We start from the raw sequence: 18,447 nt of genomic DNA, 5'->3' as shown, positions 1-18,447 counted from the left end.
GAGTCAAATGCTGTATTACTTTTTTCACACAAATTGTAATTCCATTATTCACACAAAGAATTTGATACTGGAATTTTGCTACATGAATAAGGAAGTTGACAGTGGAAAGGCTAATTAATAAAAGCAATTTGCTTTTCACATAGTTTAATGTTACTTGGCCATTATTGTCCTTTGTCAGAAAACAAAGGCACTTGGTTCCTACATTATGCTGTTTTATGCATTGTATAAGTAGAATAGTTTAATTAGCAAACTGTGTGAAACAAACACATGTGTCTATAAAATATCTTAATATGAAACAGTGACTGACTCTATGGTGTCTGAGATTTATCTTATTAATTAACATTCTAAAAGTATTCCAAATGTTAAAGAATTTCATCTTTTAAAGGTAACAGCAAGTTAGATTATTAGATTTGAATTACAGCCAGGTTCCCCTTTTATGACCCTTACAAACTAATAATAATGATTTTAAATCCCTTTAATCCATTTTACATAATTAACTCTACAACCCTCTAGCATAGATTCACTCATATTTTCAGCATCATCTTCTTTTGTCCCTGTATTTATCTCTATAACTGTCCCTTTCTCTATAACTGTCTCTTTCTCTACTCCTCCTCCTATCTCTATTCCTGTCAGAGTCTCTATTCCTGTCAGAATCTCTATAACTGTCTCTATCACTTCTCCTGTCTCTATCCTCGTATGACCTCTCTGATGACCTTTGTGAGCTATATTTATCCTCCCTGTGTCTGTCATCTCTATATTTAGACTTTTTAGAGATCCCTCTGTCCTCATCTTCTCTATATTTTCTCCCTGGTGACCTTGACCTGTTTATGGGACTCCGGGATCTTCTGTTCCTTCTCTGTGGACTGAGGGATCTACTTCTTCCCTTCTGCAATAAATCAATCACAACAATGTACATTCAAGAGTTTGTAGTAAAATTTGATTAAAATCCCATTTGCAGATCAAAATAAAAATACAAAATATATGCTCTGTGAAAAATTAATTATTTGAAATGTCTCATTATAACATTGACATGATTAATTTTGCAAGACTTGATTTGTATTGGCAGCTAGCTAACTGCAGTTTTAAAATAAACTCTGAACTGTATCACCTAAAATTATATGGACTATATTGACTGATCTTTTAATTTCTGGGAAAAATGTGCAAATTACATGCATTTTGTGTAGAAGTTCTTTATGTCAAGATAAATAAATGGTATTTACCATAAGTAAGAGTGTACCCTGCCCTAACAGCGTAACAGTTATTCTCTTTACTGACCTTTCTCTTTCTGTGTGATTCACTGTCACTTTCACTTTCACTTTGCTTTCTGTCTTTGTGTTTCTTTTTCTTCTTTGATTTCGTTTTCTTCTCATCTTCTTCATCGTCATCAAAAACTAAATCATATCTACTTTGACAAGTTAAGAGAAGTAATTAACTATTAAAATGACAATTCTTATATGGATTTCGTGGGTCACCCTTACCCATGTATTTACATCCCCATAAATGGTTAATTTGTTAACATATTGATTCATTGAAACATCATATTGACGAGTAACCCACAAAATTACGTGCCCATGAACAGGTAAAATTTTGCTAACCCCCCACAAATTTAAATGATTCCACAGTGCTTATATATTCATCTTATACACTTTACTGCAGTTACATGATAAAGTAGCCTATAAACTAATGCTTAAACCAAAACAAACTTGAACCAGACTGATAACAGTAAAATATCTTGTTATTAACAACCGTTTTGTTTTTTTTAATTGTCAATATATGAATTCTTTGTGAAGAATTTTAGTTGTACATGATCAAGAATGTTTGTCTGGTTGAATAAAAAGAAACAAAATATTTTGTTAAAAATATATAATATGTGAGAAATGGCCTGACTGCCAGGCTAAGAAAAACTTTGCCAAAGGATACTTGTCTTGTCTTGTGGTCCGATCCCTGATGATGTACTTTTCCTTTGTCTCCTCTGATTTCTGTCCATCTTTACCTGTAAATGGTAAACATGTTACAAATTATTTAAAGAGGAATAAACTCTGCTTACATAAATGGATGTTTGTAATCAAGACAAATTTTTCTTCTTTATCTACACACTAAACTAGATATCAACTTTCCTCTAATTCATCAACACTTAAACTTATTATCATCTATTGTATAATCAATGTATATTAGATTACAACAACATGAAATCCAAAATCAACTTCATATGCTGCATGAAAAAAAAATGTCAATGTAAACAACCTTTATATTTGAGTTTGGACACAGATTGGCTGAAGTCCACATGTATCCTGCGGTCATCAATCAGGACATTGTCCATCTTGAAATAAGCACTCTCACAGTCTTCTGTCTAATTTAAAAAAAAAAAAAGAAAGATTTCAGTTTTCCACGTCATTTAATCTGTAATACTATACACAACACTCAAACATACCAAACACTCCTTTATTATTTTGTGCTATTTGTGCCAGCATGTGATTGAGTAATTGAACTATGTTATCATTTTGTCACTAGTTGAGGATTTTTGTAACTTAATTAAATGAGGTTATAACATATACATGATGTATTAGCAATTTTTTTTACTAACCTTTTCAAACTCTATAAATGCGTACTGTAAGGATTCTTTGGTTTTATGATCTCTGATCACTTCACAGCTGAAATTAAAGGACATGGTATTTATTTCAATATTTAATTTGCAGAAGAAAATTACTTCCAATGTGTAACTTTCTAGTTAGCTCCCCTTGTTCACACTTTCCATACTAGAGCAAATCTTGTGTCAAATTTCATTTTTAAAAATTAAATCATTTTTAGTCACATTAAAAATGCACACATGTGCATTCACTCTGATCTGGTCACATTTATTTAGATTTAGTCATACATGTAATAAACGGATTTCATTCTGCATACCTTTTTATTGTTCCAAATCTTGAGAATATGATTTCCAGGTCTTCGTCTGTAGTGACAGGGTTGAGTTTACATACAAACAGAACATTATCTTCTGGTTTCACTTCAGCATCAGGGAGATCACCCACCTGTTAAAGAAAGAGCCATGACTGCTTGAATAAATGCTTTCTTGGTTTCACCTGATGTATACCTACATGTATGTTTGGTCTTGCTAGTTGGTAATAAAGTGTTAGCATGTTCTGAGTGTATGCAGTTCAGTAACTGGGAGTGAGCAAGTTTTAAATGACACTGCTTCAGGACAGAAACTAGGGATAAGCCTGTTTGGTGTCTTCAATTCTGTGACCTTGAATTGAGCAAGTCTTGGGTGACAGCTCAGCAACAAGGAATAAACCTGTTTGAGTGTGTTCAAATCAGTGCCTGACAGTGAGCAAATTTAATAGAAAAATTATTCAAGATCAACAAACTAGACATGGTCATGTTTGTGTTCAGTTTAATAATTGGGAGTATGCTAGATTTTCTCCCTTACCATCTCTAGAATCTGGGCATTAGCCTTGGCTTCTTTCTCTTCTAACACCTCCTTCACTTCTTCTTCTGTCATTCCCTGAAAGTCATCTATTTCTTCATCAGCTCCTATCCTCACTGTCTGAAAACAGATACATCAAACTTAAACATTTATCAGTTACAATACAATGGGAAAAATCATACATTTACATATTTGCAGAAAGCATGTTTCATTTACAATAATGTGAAGAGATTCAAACAATTAATTCAAATTTTAAGGAAAATAGTTCAATTAAATGAAAGATCTTCATTAGTAATTCAAATAAAAAAGATTTATGAATTACTAATGAAGATCTTTGTTTATAATAACACCACCTAAGGTGTAAGTAAAAAGTATAAAATTATATAATATTATGTAGGATAAATAATATACAGTAAGTTATTCAGATAAGAGTTATTCACATACATCCAGTTGTTCCTGAGTGGGTTCTGGGGATTTGTCTGGAACTTCCAGTCCATCTGGATCATCATATGGATCATCCAATATTACTGTGTGGTATATCCTATAATATACATTATTTCATCATATGGATCATCTAATACCACTGTGTGGTATATCCTATAACATAGACCATGTACATGTATATTAATTCATCATACGGATCATCTAATACTAAGTATCACTGTGTGGTATACCCTACAACATTCATGTTTGTCCATCGTATGGATCATCAAAATAAATTAAAATATCATAGGCATTTGCCAACTACACTCCCAATCAATTTATTTTCTAAACATAAGATGCATTGTATTAAAACTTAGAGAAATTAAACAAGTTGAAAATGAAAGTATTTTCGGCAAAAGAAAAAAATTAAATCAATTTTCCCCCTTCTTACTAACCTGATATCTTTATAGGGTCTGTTATCTTCGTCACAGTATGCCTCATTAATTTTCATTAGGATATCCATTCCCTCGGCCACCTCCCCAAACACTGTGTGTTTACCATCCAAGTAATCCAGATTGTCGGCCAGTGTTATAAAGAACTGGAACAAAGGTCAAAGTTCAGATTCATTACAAGAGTATTCATACCAATCATAAATCTATGTGATAATAGATAATAAAATGATTCACCCTTGTCTTGGGTTTTAGGGTATTTAATGAAACTTTCACAGAATCTTTATTACATATTGCTATTGTGCACCTCCTATTTTACTTTTTTATTCGACACATATTTTAAGTTTCCCATAGCAAAACATGGACATTGCCATTATATGTTTACATATGACGTCACATACAGAAGCTTCAAGATAACATTTGATAGGACAAGTTATTCCTCTTTACACATTACCATAAAACAATATAATATAGCAACACATGGACATTATGGGAGGTATCTGATGATTTATAGTTTTAAATTTAGTCTGAAACTTGTGGTTTATTTTTTTATAAATTACCTGAGATCCATGCATGTTCTGACCATTGTTTACCATGGATACCAAACCAGCCCTGGAATGCTTCATGCGAGGTGTCAGTTCCATCTCAAAAAATTTGGCTTGGTCTCCATATAATTTTCTGTTGATAAGTTTTTAATAAAATGTATGTTAATGATCTTCCACATATTTAGCTTGTTTTTTCAGAAGTAAGTTTTTGTATAATAAAGATATGTATCAAACACGAATTATAAAATTTTTCTTCCAACCTACTGAACCAAAGAACTTTATCCATAAGAAAGATATAAATAAGGACCTTGGTGGTCATGACACACCCTTGGGTCATGGGCAATCTACCTACCCATCCATAAAAGATATGTGTCAAACATGATTTTTTCTCCTCCCTTGCCTGTCCCTGATGGATCACCAGTCTGAGCCACCAGGTTTCTCTTAAAATAAGTAAATAAACAAAACTATTCCTATATACCCCCCAAACATCGTTCGCGGGGGGTATTGCCCCCAAACTTCGGGGGGTTCCGAAATTTTATGCATGACTTACCACCAGGTTTCTCTTAGTTAATTGTAGTGTAATATTCATAACTACTGAGTTTGACATTTAAATTCAGTTTGCACTTTGCAAGTATCTAAAATTAACCTGAAAATGCCGTCTCCAAGTGGAGGCGGCAAATTCCCAGTTTTCATAACGTCACTGGTTCTGACGGTTTCCAGACAGGTAAAATATCAAAACCATAAAAAAGCCTGGAAAACATGTACCAGATATTTCGGACTAGCTGTTAAATGTGCAATCACATAAGTTAATAATGTTCCTCTCAAGGTTAAGTAAAGGTTTGAAACATACCTGTACAGAGTAAAATAGGCAAAAATTGTAGTACTTTATTTTGCATAGCTTCAAGAAGTTCAAACAACCTACAAGAGTAAATATTGAATCATAATGTAAAAAATGTGCTACTTGCAACCACAGGCAAACATTATTAAACATTACAGTGCACGTGGAGATTCATTAAAATGGTCAAAAATAGTTTTTTCATTAGTAATATATCGTTATGAAACTTCAATGAGAATATTGAAACGTGTAGTTTATTTCCCTCGGTTTTCTTATACAAAGTGTTAGAGGAAATTCGAGAAGTTTTACAATAGAATCAACTTTATTTACATTTGAAACACATTTACTTACATCGTGGTCTTTCATCAGTAAATAAATCAATGGTAATTTCCCCTACAGAAGTCTCTAAAATAACTGACATGGTGTAAATCAGTTTCTGTAGAACGCGAACGACTTGCTATCGTTTTGTGGAACTCTTCAGTGTTTGGAGAATATTTCAGTCCTTATTGTTGTATTTTTCGGTAAAATATTGAAAAATGGCAACTGAAACTCAAAATACAGATGACAAGAAAGAGGAAGCAGGTGGATCCGGTGAAGAAGCCTTTGATTCATTTTATCAAGAGGTATGCTAATTCTTAATGGAGGAAAAGATGAAAGTTTATATTAATCCGAATTTTCTCAGTTGAACAAACAAATCCTGTAAGACCTGTTCTTTCATATGATTTTATAGAATAACGCAAAGATTTAGTTGATATAGGTATCATTGTATATATGTTCATATCTAATTTTGAGGAGTTGTTGATAATGACAATAAGTTCCGACTGATGTAACGTTAACAAATGTTAAACACTATTTTTCAACTTTTCATGTTTATGTCTAGTTTTACTTTGCAGTGTGAATGATCAGGGACCTATAAACTAAGTTTATAGAATGATTGATCAAAACTTGCAAAACTTTTAATTAAGACTTTGGGCTTGCTATTTATCTTACAGGTCAAAGCAATTGAACACAGAGATTCAGTCTTAACTTCGAAACAACAGATTGACAAATTAAGCAGACCAGGTTCCACATACTTCAACCTCAACCCTTTTGATGTAAGTACACTATACAATAGTTATACAGTTTTTATCATGTTTATTGAATAAATATTTAGCATGCTCTTCAGCAGAATTTTCCATCCAGTAAATAATATAATTTGTTTATATGTGATATACCATAATATTAACAGTCCAGTCCAATACGAAAATTCGTAATATTACGAAAAAAAGTAAGATTACGAGAAAGTGTAATATTACAAGTTATCGTAATATAAAACTTATATTACAATTTTTCGCAATGTAGTTAAATTACGAATACGCATAATATAGCAGATTGTAGAGACTATATTACGAGTTTTCGTAATCCAAGACAAATTCAAGCATTGCAAGAAATTGAGTGGCGGATAGCAAAGTATGACGTTTAATATGAGATGTCACCGGCGATAACTTGTACGACAGATTTGAATTCTGTGTATTTCTAAGAATTGCACGAAAAGTTGTATTACGAGACGAGGGTGTGATTTTTAGGGTAGACTTCGCAAGAAAAGTAGGGAGTTTGGGTGATATAGACCAATGCGACATGCTTAAGCGAATATTGAAATTTACTGGAAAATTGGTCTTATCCTTGGGAAAATTCCTATAAAAGAATAATAAAAGAAATTGTCCACTCACCCATCGCTGGAGGTACTTTCTTCTTGAATTTCCATGCCTTCTGATAGGTGTAACTACAAACTGTGCTATCAGTTGTGGAATCTGATATATTACACGTCATACTTTGGTACCCACCACTCAATTTCTTGCAATGCTTGAATTTGTCTTGGATTACGAAAACTCGTAAAATAGTCTCTTACAATCTGCTATATTATGCGTATTCGTAATTTAACTACATTACGAAAAATTGTAATATAAGTTTTATATTACGATAATTTGTAATATTACGATCTTTCATAATCTTACGTTTTTTCGTAATATTACGAATTTTCGTATTGGACTGGACTGATTAATTTGATTTTATTGGTTCTTGTCAATAACATTGAAATATATGTACAATGTACACACCTAGAAAATGTTATTCTGATATTTGTAGGTACTTAACATTGACCCAGATACCTCACTTGCAGACATCAAGAAGAAATACAGACAGGTAACTATTTCTATAAATTAGTATTCACTGTTTTCCTTTATCATGATTATTTGTGAACCAATACAGTGATTTGTATTAGGCTTTGGGTTGAAGTTTATGAAAAAATCTCCTTGGACCTGAAAACAATTAAATTTTGATTTTTTTTTTTAATATTAAAGTGGCATTTTTATCAACTGACATGATTCAACTAGTCAATATGGCTGGTAGCCCACCAGGTCTTTAGGAAACCACTGTGTATTCATAAGAACTAACTCATGTATCATGTTTATTGTGAATGTAACATTTAATATACCACCAGAAGTAAGTAAGTAGAAAGACAGCTTATTCACCATAGGTATACATGGTTATAAGCACATGTAAATACTGTATACAGAAAAATTTTCGCCGTTTAATTTTTCGCCCCTTTCACCCTAGTCGGAAGTGGGTGAATTTAACTTTAAGGGTGAAAATAAAATGGGGTGAAAAAATAACCCTGTATACAGTATATTTCTCAAAATTTATAGAGAGAATTAGGAAGGGAAAGGGTGAAGGAATTCCATCTCCAAGTTGCAAAGATTTATTAATAGACAACCCCCCCTCCTAGTTTCATTGCAAAGACTTAATAGAATGTGTGATTTTTTTCCTCTTAGATGTCAATATTGGTTCATCCAGACAAAAATCAAGATGATCTAGATAGAGCACAGAAAGCATTTGATGGTAAGTTTATTAAGATGTCTGTTTTGGTATAATTAATTTGTCTGAGAAAAAAGACACATATAAACATACCATATTCTTCCTATCATACTGTAAAGCACTCTATATTCACAAGATCTTTTTTCTTTGCATAAATACTTTCTGCTTGCAAAAATATCATTCTTGTATATATTTGTATTATAAAAGGTTTACAGCCAATGGCCAGATTTCAAAAATATATTTTTTTCATTTATATGAATTTTCGCTGATATGAAATGCATTTCTCCCAAAAATAAAGTGTCATAAAAGTTTTGTGATCTATTATGTTTAGTACCTGTCAATAACTTCTGAAGTCCTCTTTGTTGCTATGTTCCAATTAATTTATTAAAAACAAGCAACTTCACATCACCTTTTTGAAATGTGATTAAATGTATTTCTGATACAATTATAAATACAGTGTATTTGCAGTTGTGTTGGTCATAGGCGATTTAAAACTCCATGTCACCTGATCCTACCTGTGTAATATCTTAAACAAAAACCTTTTTGTATAAATTTCAAATGAACTTTTTTTTCAGATGTGAAAGATTTAACTAGGTTCATATGTCATCTTACAAATTTATTTGATTTCAGCTGTAAACAAAGCTTATAAAACACTAGCCAATGAGGAGGGAATGAAAAGGTGCCAAGAAATCATAGAAGAGGCAAAATCCAGGGTGGAAGAAATGGTAAGTTATCATGTAGACAAACCAGGGTATATGATGAGTCATTTAATCAGGTTTCTGATTCAACTAGGGTGGAAGAAATGGTAGGTAATCAAGACAGTCTCAGGGAAACCAGGGAATATGGTGAGTTGTTTAACCAGGTTTCTGATTCAGATAGGATGTAAGAAATAGTAGGTCATTAAAGCAGGCAGTAAAAAGGAAGACAAAATTGGCAAGTCATGTAACTAGATTTCTGACTCAACCAGAGTTGAGGAAATGGTAGGTTATTAAGGCAGTCACAGGCAAACCAGGGTATATGGTGGTCTAGTGCAACCAGAGTTGAGGAAATTGTAAAGTACATGTAACAAGGTAGTCACTGGCAGACAAACTTACATTGGTTAAATCCCTTAACCAAAGGTATCTGAGAGAAACAGAGTCAATGGTACATTACATGAACAGTGTATCAGATGTATAATTCTTCAGGACCCTTGTAAAATTAGATCCAAACAACCAGTTCTCAAAACTATTGCAAACGGTAAACTGCACTATCAAAGCAGACTCGAGCTCAAGATAATATTAGTTTTAGGACCAAATTCTTAAGGTCAAAGAAGAGAACTGCAATTAAACAAATTAGGGACATACTTATTGAGAAAATGTGTTTTAACAATGATCCTTCAGTAGATGCTTAGTACATATAAAACAATTTAACATTCAATTACAGTACATGTAACTGTAAAGATATTACATGTAGCAGTGGATTCATTTAGCGCTTTTGGAAGAAAACAAAATCTGCTGAATCAAGTTTCACCTCTAAATGTCTTGTATAATACATGTATATATGTTATGACAAGCACATTCACTAAGAGCTAAATCAAATTTATGCTAACTTGTTGAAAACTGATTTCAGCCAAATGTTGTACACACCAAATATGATACAGTATGCTGATATTTCTGTTTTCATTTGCAATAGAGTATGTCCTTATTATTTATCATTGATTGAATATGTATATTTTAACCATTACTTGAACCTTTTATATCTAATCAATTTGAAGTTCATATCATACACATATCTTTCAGATTAAAGCCAAAAGGAAACAGTTAAAAAAAGAAGGGAAAAGTACAGATGTGCCAGAGGATGATCCTGAAAAGGTTTGAATATTAAAGACCTGTAACTCGAAATTTTTTTTGCCTTTTTATTATGACCACCCCCCCCCCTTCCATTTGGAGAAGTGTGGGAATTAAAAATACTGTTTCAGCATGGAATTCTTGAGCCGAAACAGGTGTTTATTCAATGTTTACTCTCATACAAATGCCTTCTTTGGAAAATTTATGAACAAAGTGAAATTGAATAACATGCTTATTTCTCATCTCCGAATAGCCTACTTCTAGATTCTGTGAAATAATTGTTTCCTCTGCAGTATACACTATATATTTTCAGAAGAAGCATGCTGTGTATGTCCAGACCTGTAAGCTATTTGCAGACCTGGAGAGAATGAGGCAGGAAAGAGAAATGAAAGACATGCATGAACGGTTGGTATTCATTAGTACTGACAGTTACATCTCATAGCATGCATCCCCATCCCCCCTTCCTCCCAAAAAAAATACCAGTTTTCCTCAATTTAGATAAAACTTCAAAATAATTTTACAAGTACCAAAAATCTGAAAGAAAAGATGGCTGAATATTATCAAATAATAATTTACACGTATTGTGAATTGTGAATATGATGTTTAAATTTAAAGAACATTGCTAATTTGACCTGACTGTCTTTGAGAAGCATTTTTTATGAATGTAAATGTCAGGTTTAAATTAAATCACTTATGGCTTCTTAAAACAGAAAACGTAAGGCAGAAAAAGATGCAGAAGAGGAGGAAACAAAGAAACGAGAAACAGAATGGAAGAAAAACTTTGAGGTACAAGAAACTTATTGCCATATATCAATTGTATAAAAATAGCATTATAAAATACTAATCAAAGACCCATGGGCATTACATGAAGAATGGCTGGAATGTAATTTCTGAAACAGCAATTAAGAATAGGTTCTTTTTATAATAAATCATACAAAGATAGAATGAAATTGATCTTAATCTCCTTTTTTTCCTCCTTTATAGGAGAGCAGATCTGATCGTGTTGACAGCTGGAGAAGTTGGAAGAGCGGGGGCAAGAAATCTAAGGGGACATTCCGACCCCCCAAACCCAAGGTCGAGAAACGGTAGTACCAACCCAGGGTGTTCATATGTCATTTTATGTGGAACATTTGTGAGAAAGTTGTGAGGTGTCTACATACTCATATATTGCAGCAGAAGGATTTGTTTGAATATGTTAATGTTTCAATGAAGTTCAAGTTCTTTAAAAATGGCTGTCTCATGTACAGTACAAGCTGATTTGTTCATGTCATTTTGTCAGAGTTACATGTATATGTTGAAATTTTTTTTTGTGAGCAAAACAACTTTTATGAGTGATTTCATACAGGAAAATGCTTGTATGTTAAAAAAGAATTCATCATTTTAGTTTTTAAGATTTATAATACTTTAACATGTACATACTGGTAGGTATGAAGAGGCTTTTTTTTTAAGTTGCCAAAATGCAATTCTGTTGTTAAAGTTAGGTGGCACTAAATAAAAAACATTCTTTTAATGGTTTCAGTGAACAGTTTTACAATTAAAAATCAATACCCCTGCAACCAGGATGGGACAGATGAATGTAATATATTCATTGATAGCCAAGGTATATCCCTTCTATGTCTGACATTTATGTGAAACTTCTGAATCTGTGAAGCGCTCCTTATTTTTAACTGTACTTTTCCCAAAACTAATCAGTGTTGCAAGATTAGAATAGACCTTTGATTGATGATAATTAAAAATCAATATGGATATCCTGAAGCAATTTTACCCTGTGCTTAACGATGCACTTCCCGACAGTAATGTTTATTTTGGTTTGTTTACAGGTGATATTTTTCTGTAGTAATGACACCACCGTTATTTAAGATATTGCCTTTTTACAATTAAAGGCTTTGAATGAGGGACATATATTAACATTTACTAGACATCAATTTGTCAACTGTAATGAATTTAGCATTTACATTAGTACATGTATAATTTGAGTCGTGTACATATAGTAAAGCAAAAAACTTAGAGCAAGCATTCTTATAATAAATTGATGCATAAATGAATTGATTTTCATTCCCTGAAACATAAAAATGTATTGTAAACTTTCAAGGAAGGATCACAATAACAATATGCTTACAATAAAGCAAAACTGTCTGTCCCTTAGACTTGGTAATACATGTATGCATATTTTACTCTATTGTTTTGACTGCCATTTGACTCTCCAAAACATATTCTGATAGTTTTATTGATTACATTTCTGTAGATAACTCTGTTACAATTTATTAACACAACCAATTTATTTCAGGACAAAAAAAAATCATACATGGAATACATGTGTTTACAAATTACATGTATGTTAATATAAATATTTGTCTGCAAGGAGTTTTCATTGATTATTAATTTTCATTAGCATAAAAGAATCCATATTGCATCATATTTCATATTATGTCATTCGATTCCATTTTAAATCATTCATTATGAATAAATAGCCATTGAAGAGTATATTTTTCAAATCAATATTTAATATATTGGTTGCAGAGTATAACAAACAATTTGTTGTTATCAAACTTGTCCAGTGTAGTGTTTTCCAACCCTACAAAATTCAGATTAATAAACACTGGAAAATTTGTCGTGATTTTGTCGTTTATATAGGGATAAGTATCACCTAAATAAAATGTTCAGACATTTCTGCCAAAAATCTTACTTTGCAGTGACTTTGGTACTTTGCTTTGTTTTATGTAAAATGTAAAGAAAGAATGTCACCCCTACCGATGAGTAAAGTTGATAAACAGAGCCATGGGAAATCAATGAGTGTATGAAAACAGTGAAATGATAAATCCAAATATCCATTGTCATGGGCGTCGGAAGCAAATTGAAAGGGGGGGGGGAGGGGGCTAACCCAACAAAAAAAGGTAAATCCCAATTTTCAATGCCTGTATAATGTCTATTTTTGCCAAAAAGTAAGCCCCCCCGGTTCCGACGCCTATGACTGAGTTGTTTACAATGGAAGAAAAGTGCACGATTTGATATATCAGATGCCATAAATCGAATCACATGACGTCTAATTTTATGTTCCCTTTTTTGTACATATAAAATCAAGACAAGTGTGTTATATTTGATTTAATCACAATTTCATAGTTAAGTATGAAATATATGTAGATAACGAACAGTATTTAAGCTCAAAAGTCCATACAGATACAAACAATACAAAATAAAAGAGCAAACACGGACCTCCAAAACATCAGAGGTGGAATCGGGTGTCATGGAGGAGTGAGCATCCCCTGCCGACCGGTCACAGTCGCCATGTGCTCCTTGTTATGATCAGGAAATAGCGGAAAAATCCGTCGACAAGTCAATGTTTATATAATGGCCTAATCATGCTTATTGTCTAACAATTGGTATGAGTTAAAGACGTCAGTCAGGATTCCATTCAATGATAAATTGTATTTGCTGACAAAAAGTCATTCTATCGGCCATAGAACTTACAAAATGATGACCATATACAAGACTGTTGATATTCTTGTTTCAGAAATTGCAACTTGTTTGAAAATAATTTACCAATGATTTATATGTTTTCCCAATGCGTACAAATATATAAGGATAAATTGCAATCAGATCAGATATTAAGATGCTTCAAAATTTTTTGTCTTTATTTTGTGGTTCAATTTGTCCTACTTTTGAATTGAGCTTACTTGTATTAAGCAGCAACATTGGGTTACATGAATATGACAAATGTTGCAAATGCAAAACATGGAGTAACCGAAATTAATTTTTTTTTGTGAGTGCAGCTACCCCCCACCTCACCATCCTTTTCCAAACAATTGTAAACTCATTTTCTAAAAAAATTAATTTTTTCGGTTGATTTCCGTAAGGAACTCACTATTTTGCTCAAACGTATTATCGGTAAATGGTATATAATTTTTATTGCTACAAAATTTAACATTAATCAAATAACGCTGTATTTAACAAAGAGATAACGTTGTGTTGTTGCTATTTTCATCAATAATTTTGCATTCCATTGATATAAATACTGATATAAAATGAAAATTATCAGTAAAACTTTGAAAGTTTTATAAATTTGTCAATTCGTTTTTGACTTCTTTCGCTTTTTAGTTGCCTGGTTTAATGGCATTCGCAATTTTCCTCGTTGAACAAGATCATGGAACTTGTAAGCATCAACTTCTTCTTGATGGATGATGTCCATTAATTTCACATCTCTTCTTTCTCCATCAATCACTATTCCAGTCTGAAGAAGTCTGTCGCGACTTTTCATATCACGCATGCGCACAATCCATCGTGATCTCGCTTCGCTGTCAATGGCGACAACATTGACAGGGTCAAACTGGATGTCACCAATCGGTCCTCCGCAGTTTTCTTCCACTAACGCCTTTACTTCTTCGTGGCTCATTGCATTGTCTGGTAGGTTAAAACACAGGCAGAGAGGGTCAAGGGGCGGCATCTCTTTTCTCATACGCACCGCAACCAACCGTCTTTTCTTCCATTTGCTGTAATTTGATTTTTCTTTAATTTCCTCCAACAATGTCTTTTTCGATTCCTTGCGTCTGTTGTTGGTATCGACTACGTTAACATCGTCAATATCTTGTTCATCTCCATATCTGAAAGCAGTAGAGACAAGTTTACTCTTGTAAATAATAGATATGACAAATTTAATACTGAAAACTGTGAAAATTTTCCTGTAAATCATTGAAGAATTCTTAGCTTAATAGTTGTTCCTTCAAGTTTTCTTACCTTTGTACAGGTTGTTGAATGTGCGGTAGCTTACATCCTTTTGCTAACATTTCCTTTCCTTGTGAAATTAAATTCAAACCTCCACCAGTTGTATACGATTCATAATTTTCAAACTTCTCAAAAAAGGCATCCCTTTCTTTGAAGTAATTCTGGTAATCTTTGTTGGATAAAAGATGTGAAAGCTTCGCAGCTTGCATATTGTGTTCGAGGGTGACATTATGGCTGTTTGTTTCGGATGGGATTTCAGATTTAACATGAAGATTCCCGGTCTGAAGTGAGAGATCTTCCAAACGGAAGTCTCTGTCTTTTGAGTACTCCATTTCTTCCGCTTCGTTGACCCAAGCTTCTTTAGTCGGGTGTTCGATTGGTTTTCTTTGCTGGTATTTAGTTTGTTTTCTGGTTTCTTTTTTCATCTCTTCTGATTTTCGGAAACCCAATGAACAGAGTCTTCGGTACAAATCTTTGTCAATACGGGCTTTGAACAAACTCGGAAGAGACACAGTTCTTTTCACTTTACTATCAGATTCTTCTACAACTCCTTCCGTTGTTCCATTCGTGTTCTCCCTTGCTGATAATAAATTGTGGTCACCCAGTAGGTTTTGAATTTTGTCTCTTTCTAAGAAATCTCTTGATGTTAGCTGAGTGAGATATCTCTCAGACTTTTGAAAATTCGCAAATTTAGAAGTCATCCCTTGGCTCATTGTTTGATATTGGTTTTCTGTGCTATAGAAAGCATTTTGTTGAGATGGTGGATCCTTTTGTCAACATCTCCTTGTGAAAAGTTATAACAAACCTCCACAAGTTGTATAACATGTAGCCCATGACTGTTTTCCTCATGAAATGGAATTTTTTCATCGGTAATCTGTGTGCCCATTTGATTTTCTCTGCCATGTATGCTAGGGAGCTTGAGTGGGTTTTCGAAACTTCTTGTATTCTTGGTATTTGGTGGTAGTTCTGTATTAATTTGCCATTGGATAAGTCTTGAAACAGGGTCAAAGGTTAAGGCACCCTTGTAGCCCGTTATCTGTAAAAGTTCTGACAGAGATTCAGAATCAGTAGGGTATTGAAGTCGTTCGCCTGCTTTTAGTAATTTTATGACATCATCAGCGTCTTCCTCGTTACAATTTTCAATTGTCATGCATGTGTCTGTCATGTTGTAGTCTCTTAGCGGATACGGAACTGACGTCACAGGAAATGTACGGCGCGGAATTTTCTTTGGCAGACGTCCGTCAACTGCAAGAATAATCAAAGCTTGGCTTGATGTTGGCATGCTGAAAAAAATTAACAAATACTTTGTCTTTAATTTAAGACTTGGTATCTAGTTGTGTGCTTAAATTCAAAAAGATACAATCATGTCTATGCAAACTTTATTATAACTTTCATGAATATAAGGAGAAACTTTACGACCGTTTATTTTCCTATTTCCATAATAATTTGGATGAACTTTACCTATAGACGTGTAAGGTATATAGATAATTCCATATTTATTGTATATAAACACACTTCAGCCCCGAGAGACTGGGCAAGTGTTTGTTTATAGATGAAACGTACCGTTCACGTTCATGATTTAGAGTTCATAAGGATCAATTTCACAATGACATGTTTGTTGTGCATACGCCTTCCTAAACGGATTGCACTCAAAAAATATACGGTACAAGGGTGAAACAGGTATATGCAAACTTCAATTTACAAATTACAATTTACAAAACATAGAAATACTTGACAATTTTATTGAAGGTGTAAAATATCAACAGGTTTTGTGTGTGTGTCTCAAAAAGTTAAAAAGGTTATCTTAATTCCATTATAAGTAGCATTTTGCTGTTATCTATATTGTATATATTTGTTGGTTATACATTTAATACAAAATCATTTAAATCAATTTCTTAATAAACTTTATAGATTTTTCATACAAAGACATTCATGGAATATTAATCTAAGTCTAAAAACATATAAATAACTCGGACGTTTGAATTAATTTTAGATATCCATTTCTCTACAGACAGAACATGTTTACTTTCATTCCCAATTGCGAAATCAATATGCTGTTAATTGCATGAGTTCAATCAAGCCCGGGGTGACAAATTAATTTGTGATTTGCAGGCAATGACGTAAAAATGTCTAAATTTAACTCCTCTTCACAGCTAATAATAACAGTACATCTAAAGAATATGGGTGGGACTAATTGGAAAATATCAAAAGAAAGATGCACACCTTAAAGGCCATTTTTAAGCTAGGTGTTATATTTTTGAAAGTGGAAGCAGGGGCTAACGAGAAAATAAATTCTCTGAAATATCTACGACAAACAGAAAAAGAAAATTGTGCAAACTCCAAAATCTTATTTCGGAATGGGGGGGGGGGGGGGGGGGGGTCAAAATTTGGAAATTTTATTAATTCATAACCATGGATAGGATGTGTTACTTTTTTAAGTGTTAAATTTCTAAAAGAGATATGCAAACTCTTATATCAACTTCGATGATAGACTATCATTCTATGAATACTATATACATTGATTTATTTTGTGGTGATAATTAAATTATACTTTTTTACTTCAATATGAAACGCAGCATCATTAAACGCGGGCCATTCAATACTGAACTTGCATTTAAACATATATTGATTTATAAATATGTGAAACATAAGTATTATGTTTAATTAAGATGTAAGATTACACCCTCTGGATTAAACTCATTTTATTTTGCCGATAGTCCAGCTATACAAATTGAAATAAAGAAAAATGTTTGAATAAAGTAAAAATGAATACTCACTTGAAACAATGAATTAAAAATACATTTCGATTAAAAAAAATGTATTATAAAGATCCGATCCGATAAATACCGGTATTCCTCTGTTGATAATCGACTACCTCCTAAAACGTATTTTCCTCTCGACAAGGATAAGAAATTTAAGGTTGGTTTGGACAATGATAAAGACACTCTTCAAGAGGAGGGGGAGCTTTTGTTTTATCGGGCACGGAATGTAAATAATGCACTGATTACAGACACATCACACCACCAGGATTACAATGTAGTCGAATGATTTATAGAACTTTATTGTCGAAGTTAATAAAATTTATCTGAATGGAATTTTAAGTGTTATCCAGGGTTTTATAAAAGCTAGGTCATATATTTTTCGCCTTTTGAAAGATTATCATTAAAGTAGAACAGATATTTTAAAAAGCTGGAAAATACGATAAAAAAATAATGAGAAATGTTTTAGATTTATCTTTAAATGAGGTTTTTTTTTAATCTTTAAATGATTTTTTTTTTTTTTTTTTTTTTTTTTGGTAATCAGGTATTTTATTTATCATTTTAGTCATTTTAAAAAAGGTGAATTTTATTTAAAACATTTCCTTATAAAGTAT

General features: G+C 32.6%; 3 protein-coding genes across 3 annotated transcripts; 1 reads left to right on the top strand and 2 right to left on the bottom strand.

Moving 5' to 3' along the window:
* Positions 1-298: 298 nt before the first annotated feature.
* LOC134281706 (peptidyl-prolyl cis-trans isomerase-like 4) lies at positions 299-6,150 on the bottom strand. Its single transcript, XM_062764142.1, has 13 exons — positions 6,028-6,150; positions 5,692-5,759; positions 5,220-5,281; positions 4,857-4,974; positions 4,303-4,445; positions 3,869-3,965; positions 3,428-3,544; positions 2,905-3,029; positions 2,585-2,651; positions 2,245-2,350; positions 1,921-1,993; positions 1,276-1,405; positions 299-886 (listed from the first exon to the last, which is right to left on the bottom strand). The coding sequence occupies exons 1-13, from the start codon at positions 6,095-6,097 to the stop codon at positions 539-541; spliced, it is 1,524 nt and encodes a 507-aa protein (XP_062620126.1). The 5' UTR covers positions 6,098-6,150; the 3' UTR covers positions 299-538.
* Positions 6,119-12,965, top strand: LOC134281705 (dnaJ homolog subfamily C member 8-like). The gene is made up of 9 exons (XM_062764141.1): positions 6,119-6,299; positions 6,669-6,770; positions 7,801-7,857; positions 8,487-8,553; positions 9,160-9,254; positions 10,308-10,379; positions 10,669-10,760; positions 11,066-11,141; positions 11,340-12,965. Exons 1-9 carry the CDS (start codon positions 6,213-6,215, stop codon positions 11,442-11,444), a joined length of 753 nt encoding a protein of 250 aa, XP_062620125.1. The 5' UTR covers positions 6,119-6,212; the 3' UTR covers positions 11,445-12,965.
* A 1,394-nt stretch (positions 12,966-14,359) lies between these two features.
* LOC134281694 (uncharacterized) lies at positions 14,360-18,105 on the bottom strand. Its single transcript, XM_062764126.1, has 4 exons — positions 17,852-18,105; positions 15,880-16,357; positions 15,087-15,841; positions 14,360-14,953 (listed from the first exon to the last, which is right to left on the bottom strand). The coding sequence occupies exons 2-4, from the start codon at positions 16,354-16,356 to the stop codon at positions 14,419-14,421; spliced, it is 1,767 nt and encodes a 588-aa protein (XP_062620110.1). The 5' UTR covers position 16,357; positions 17,852-18,105; the 3' UTR covers positions 14,360-14,418.
* Positions 18,106-18,447: the final 342 nt, after the last annotated feature.

Source organism: Saccostrea cucullata, unplaced genomic scaffold, assembly GCF_032062105.1.
Source record: "Saccostrea cucullata isolate Sc308-1 unplaced genomic scaffold, CSIRO_AGI_Scuc_v1 ctg286, whole genome shotgun sequence".
Taxonomy (NCBI): domain Eukaryota; kingdom Metazoa; phylum Mollusca; class Bivalvia; order Ostreida; family Ostreidae; genus Saccostrea; species Saccostrea cuccullata.
The sequence above is the reverse complement of the archived record's forward strand: the minus strand, read 5'-3'. Positions and strand labels throughout refer to the sequence as shown.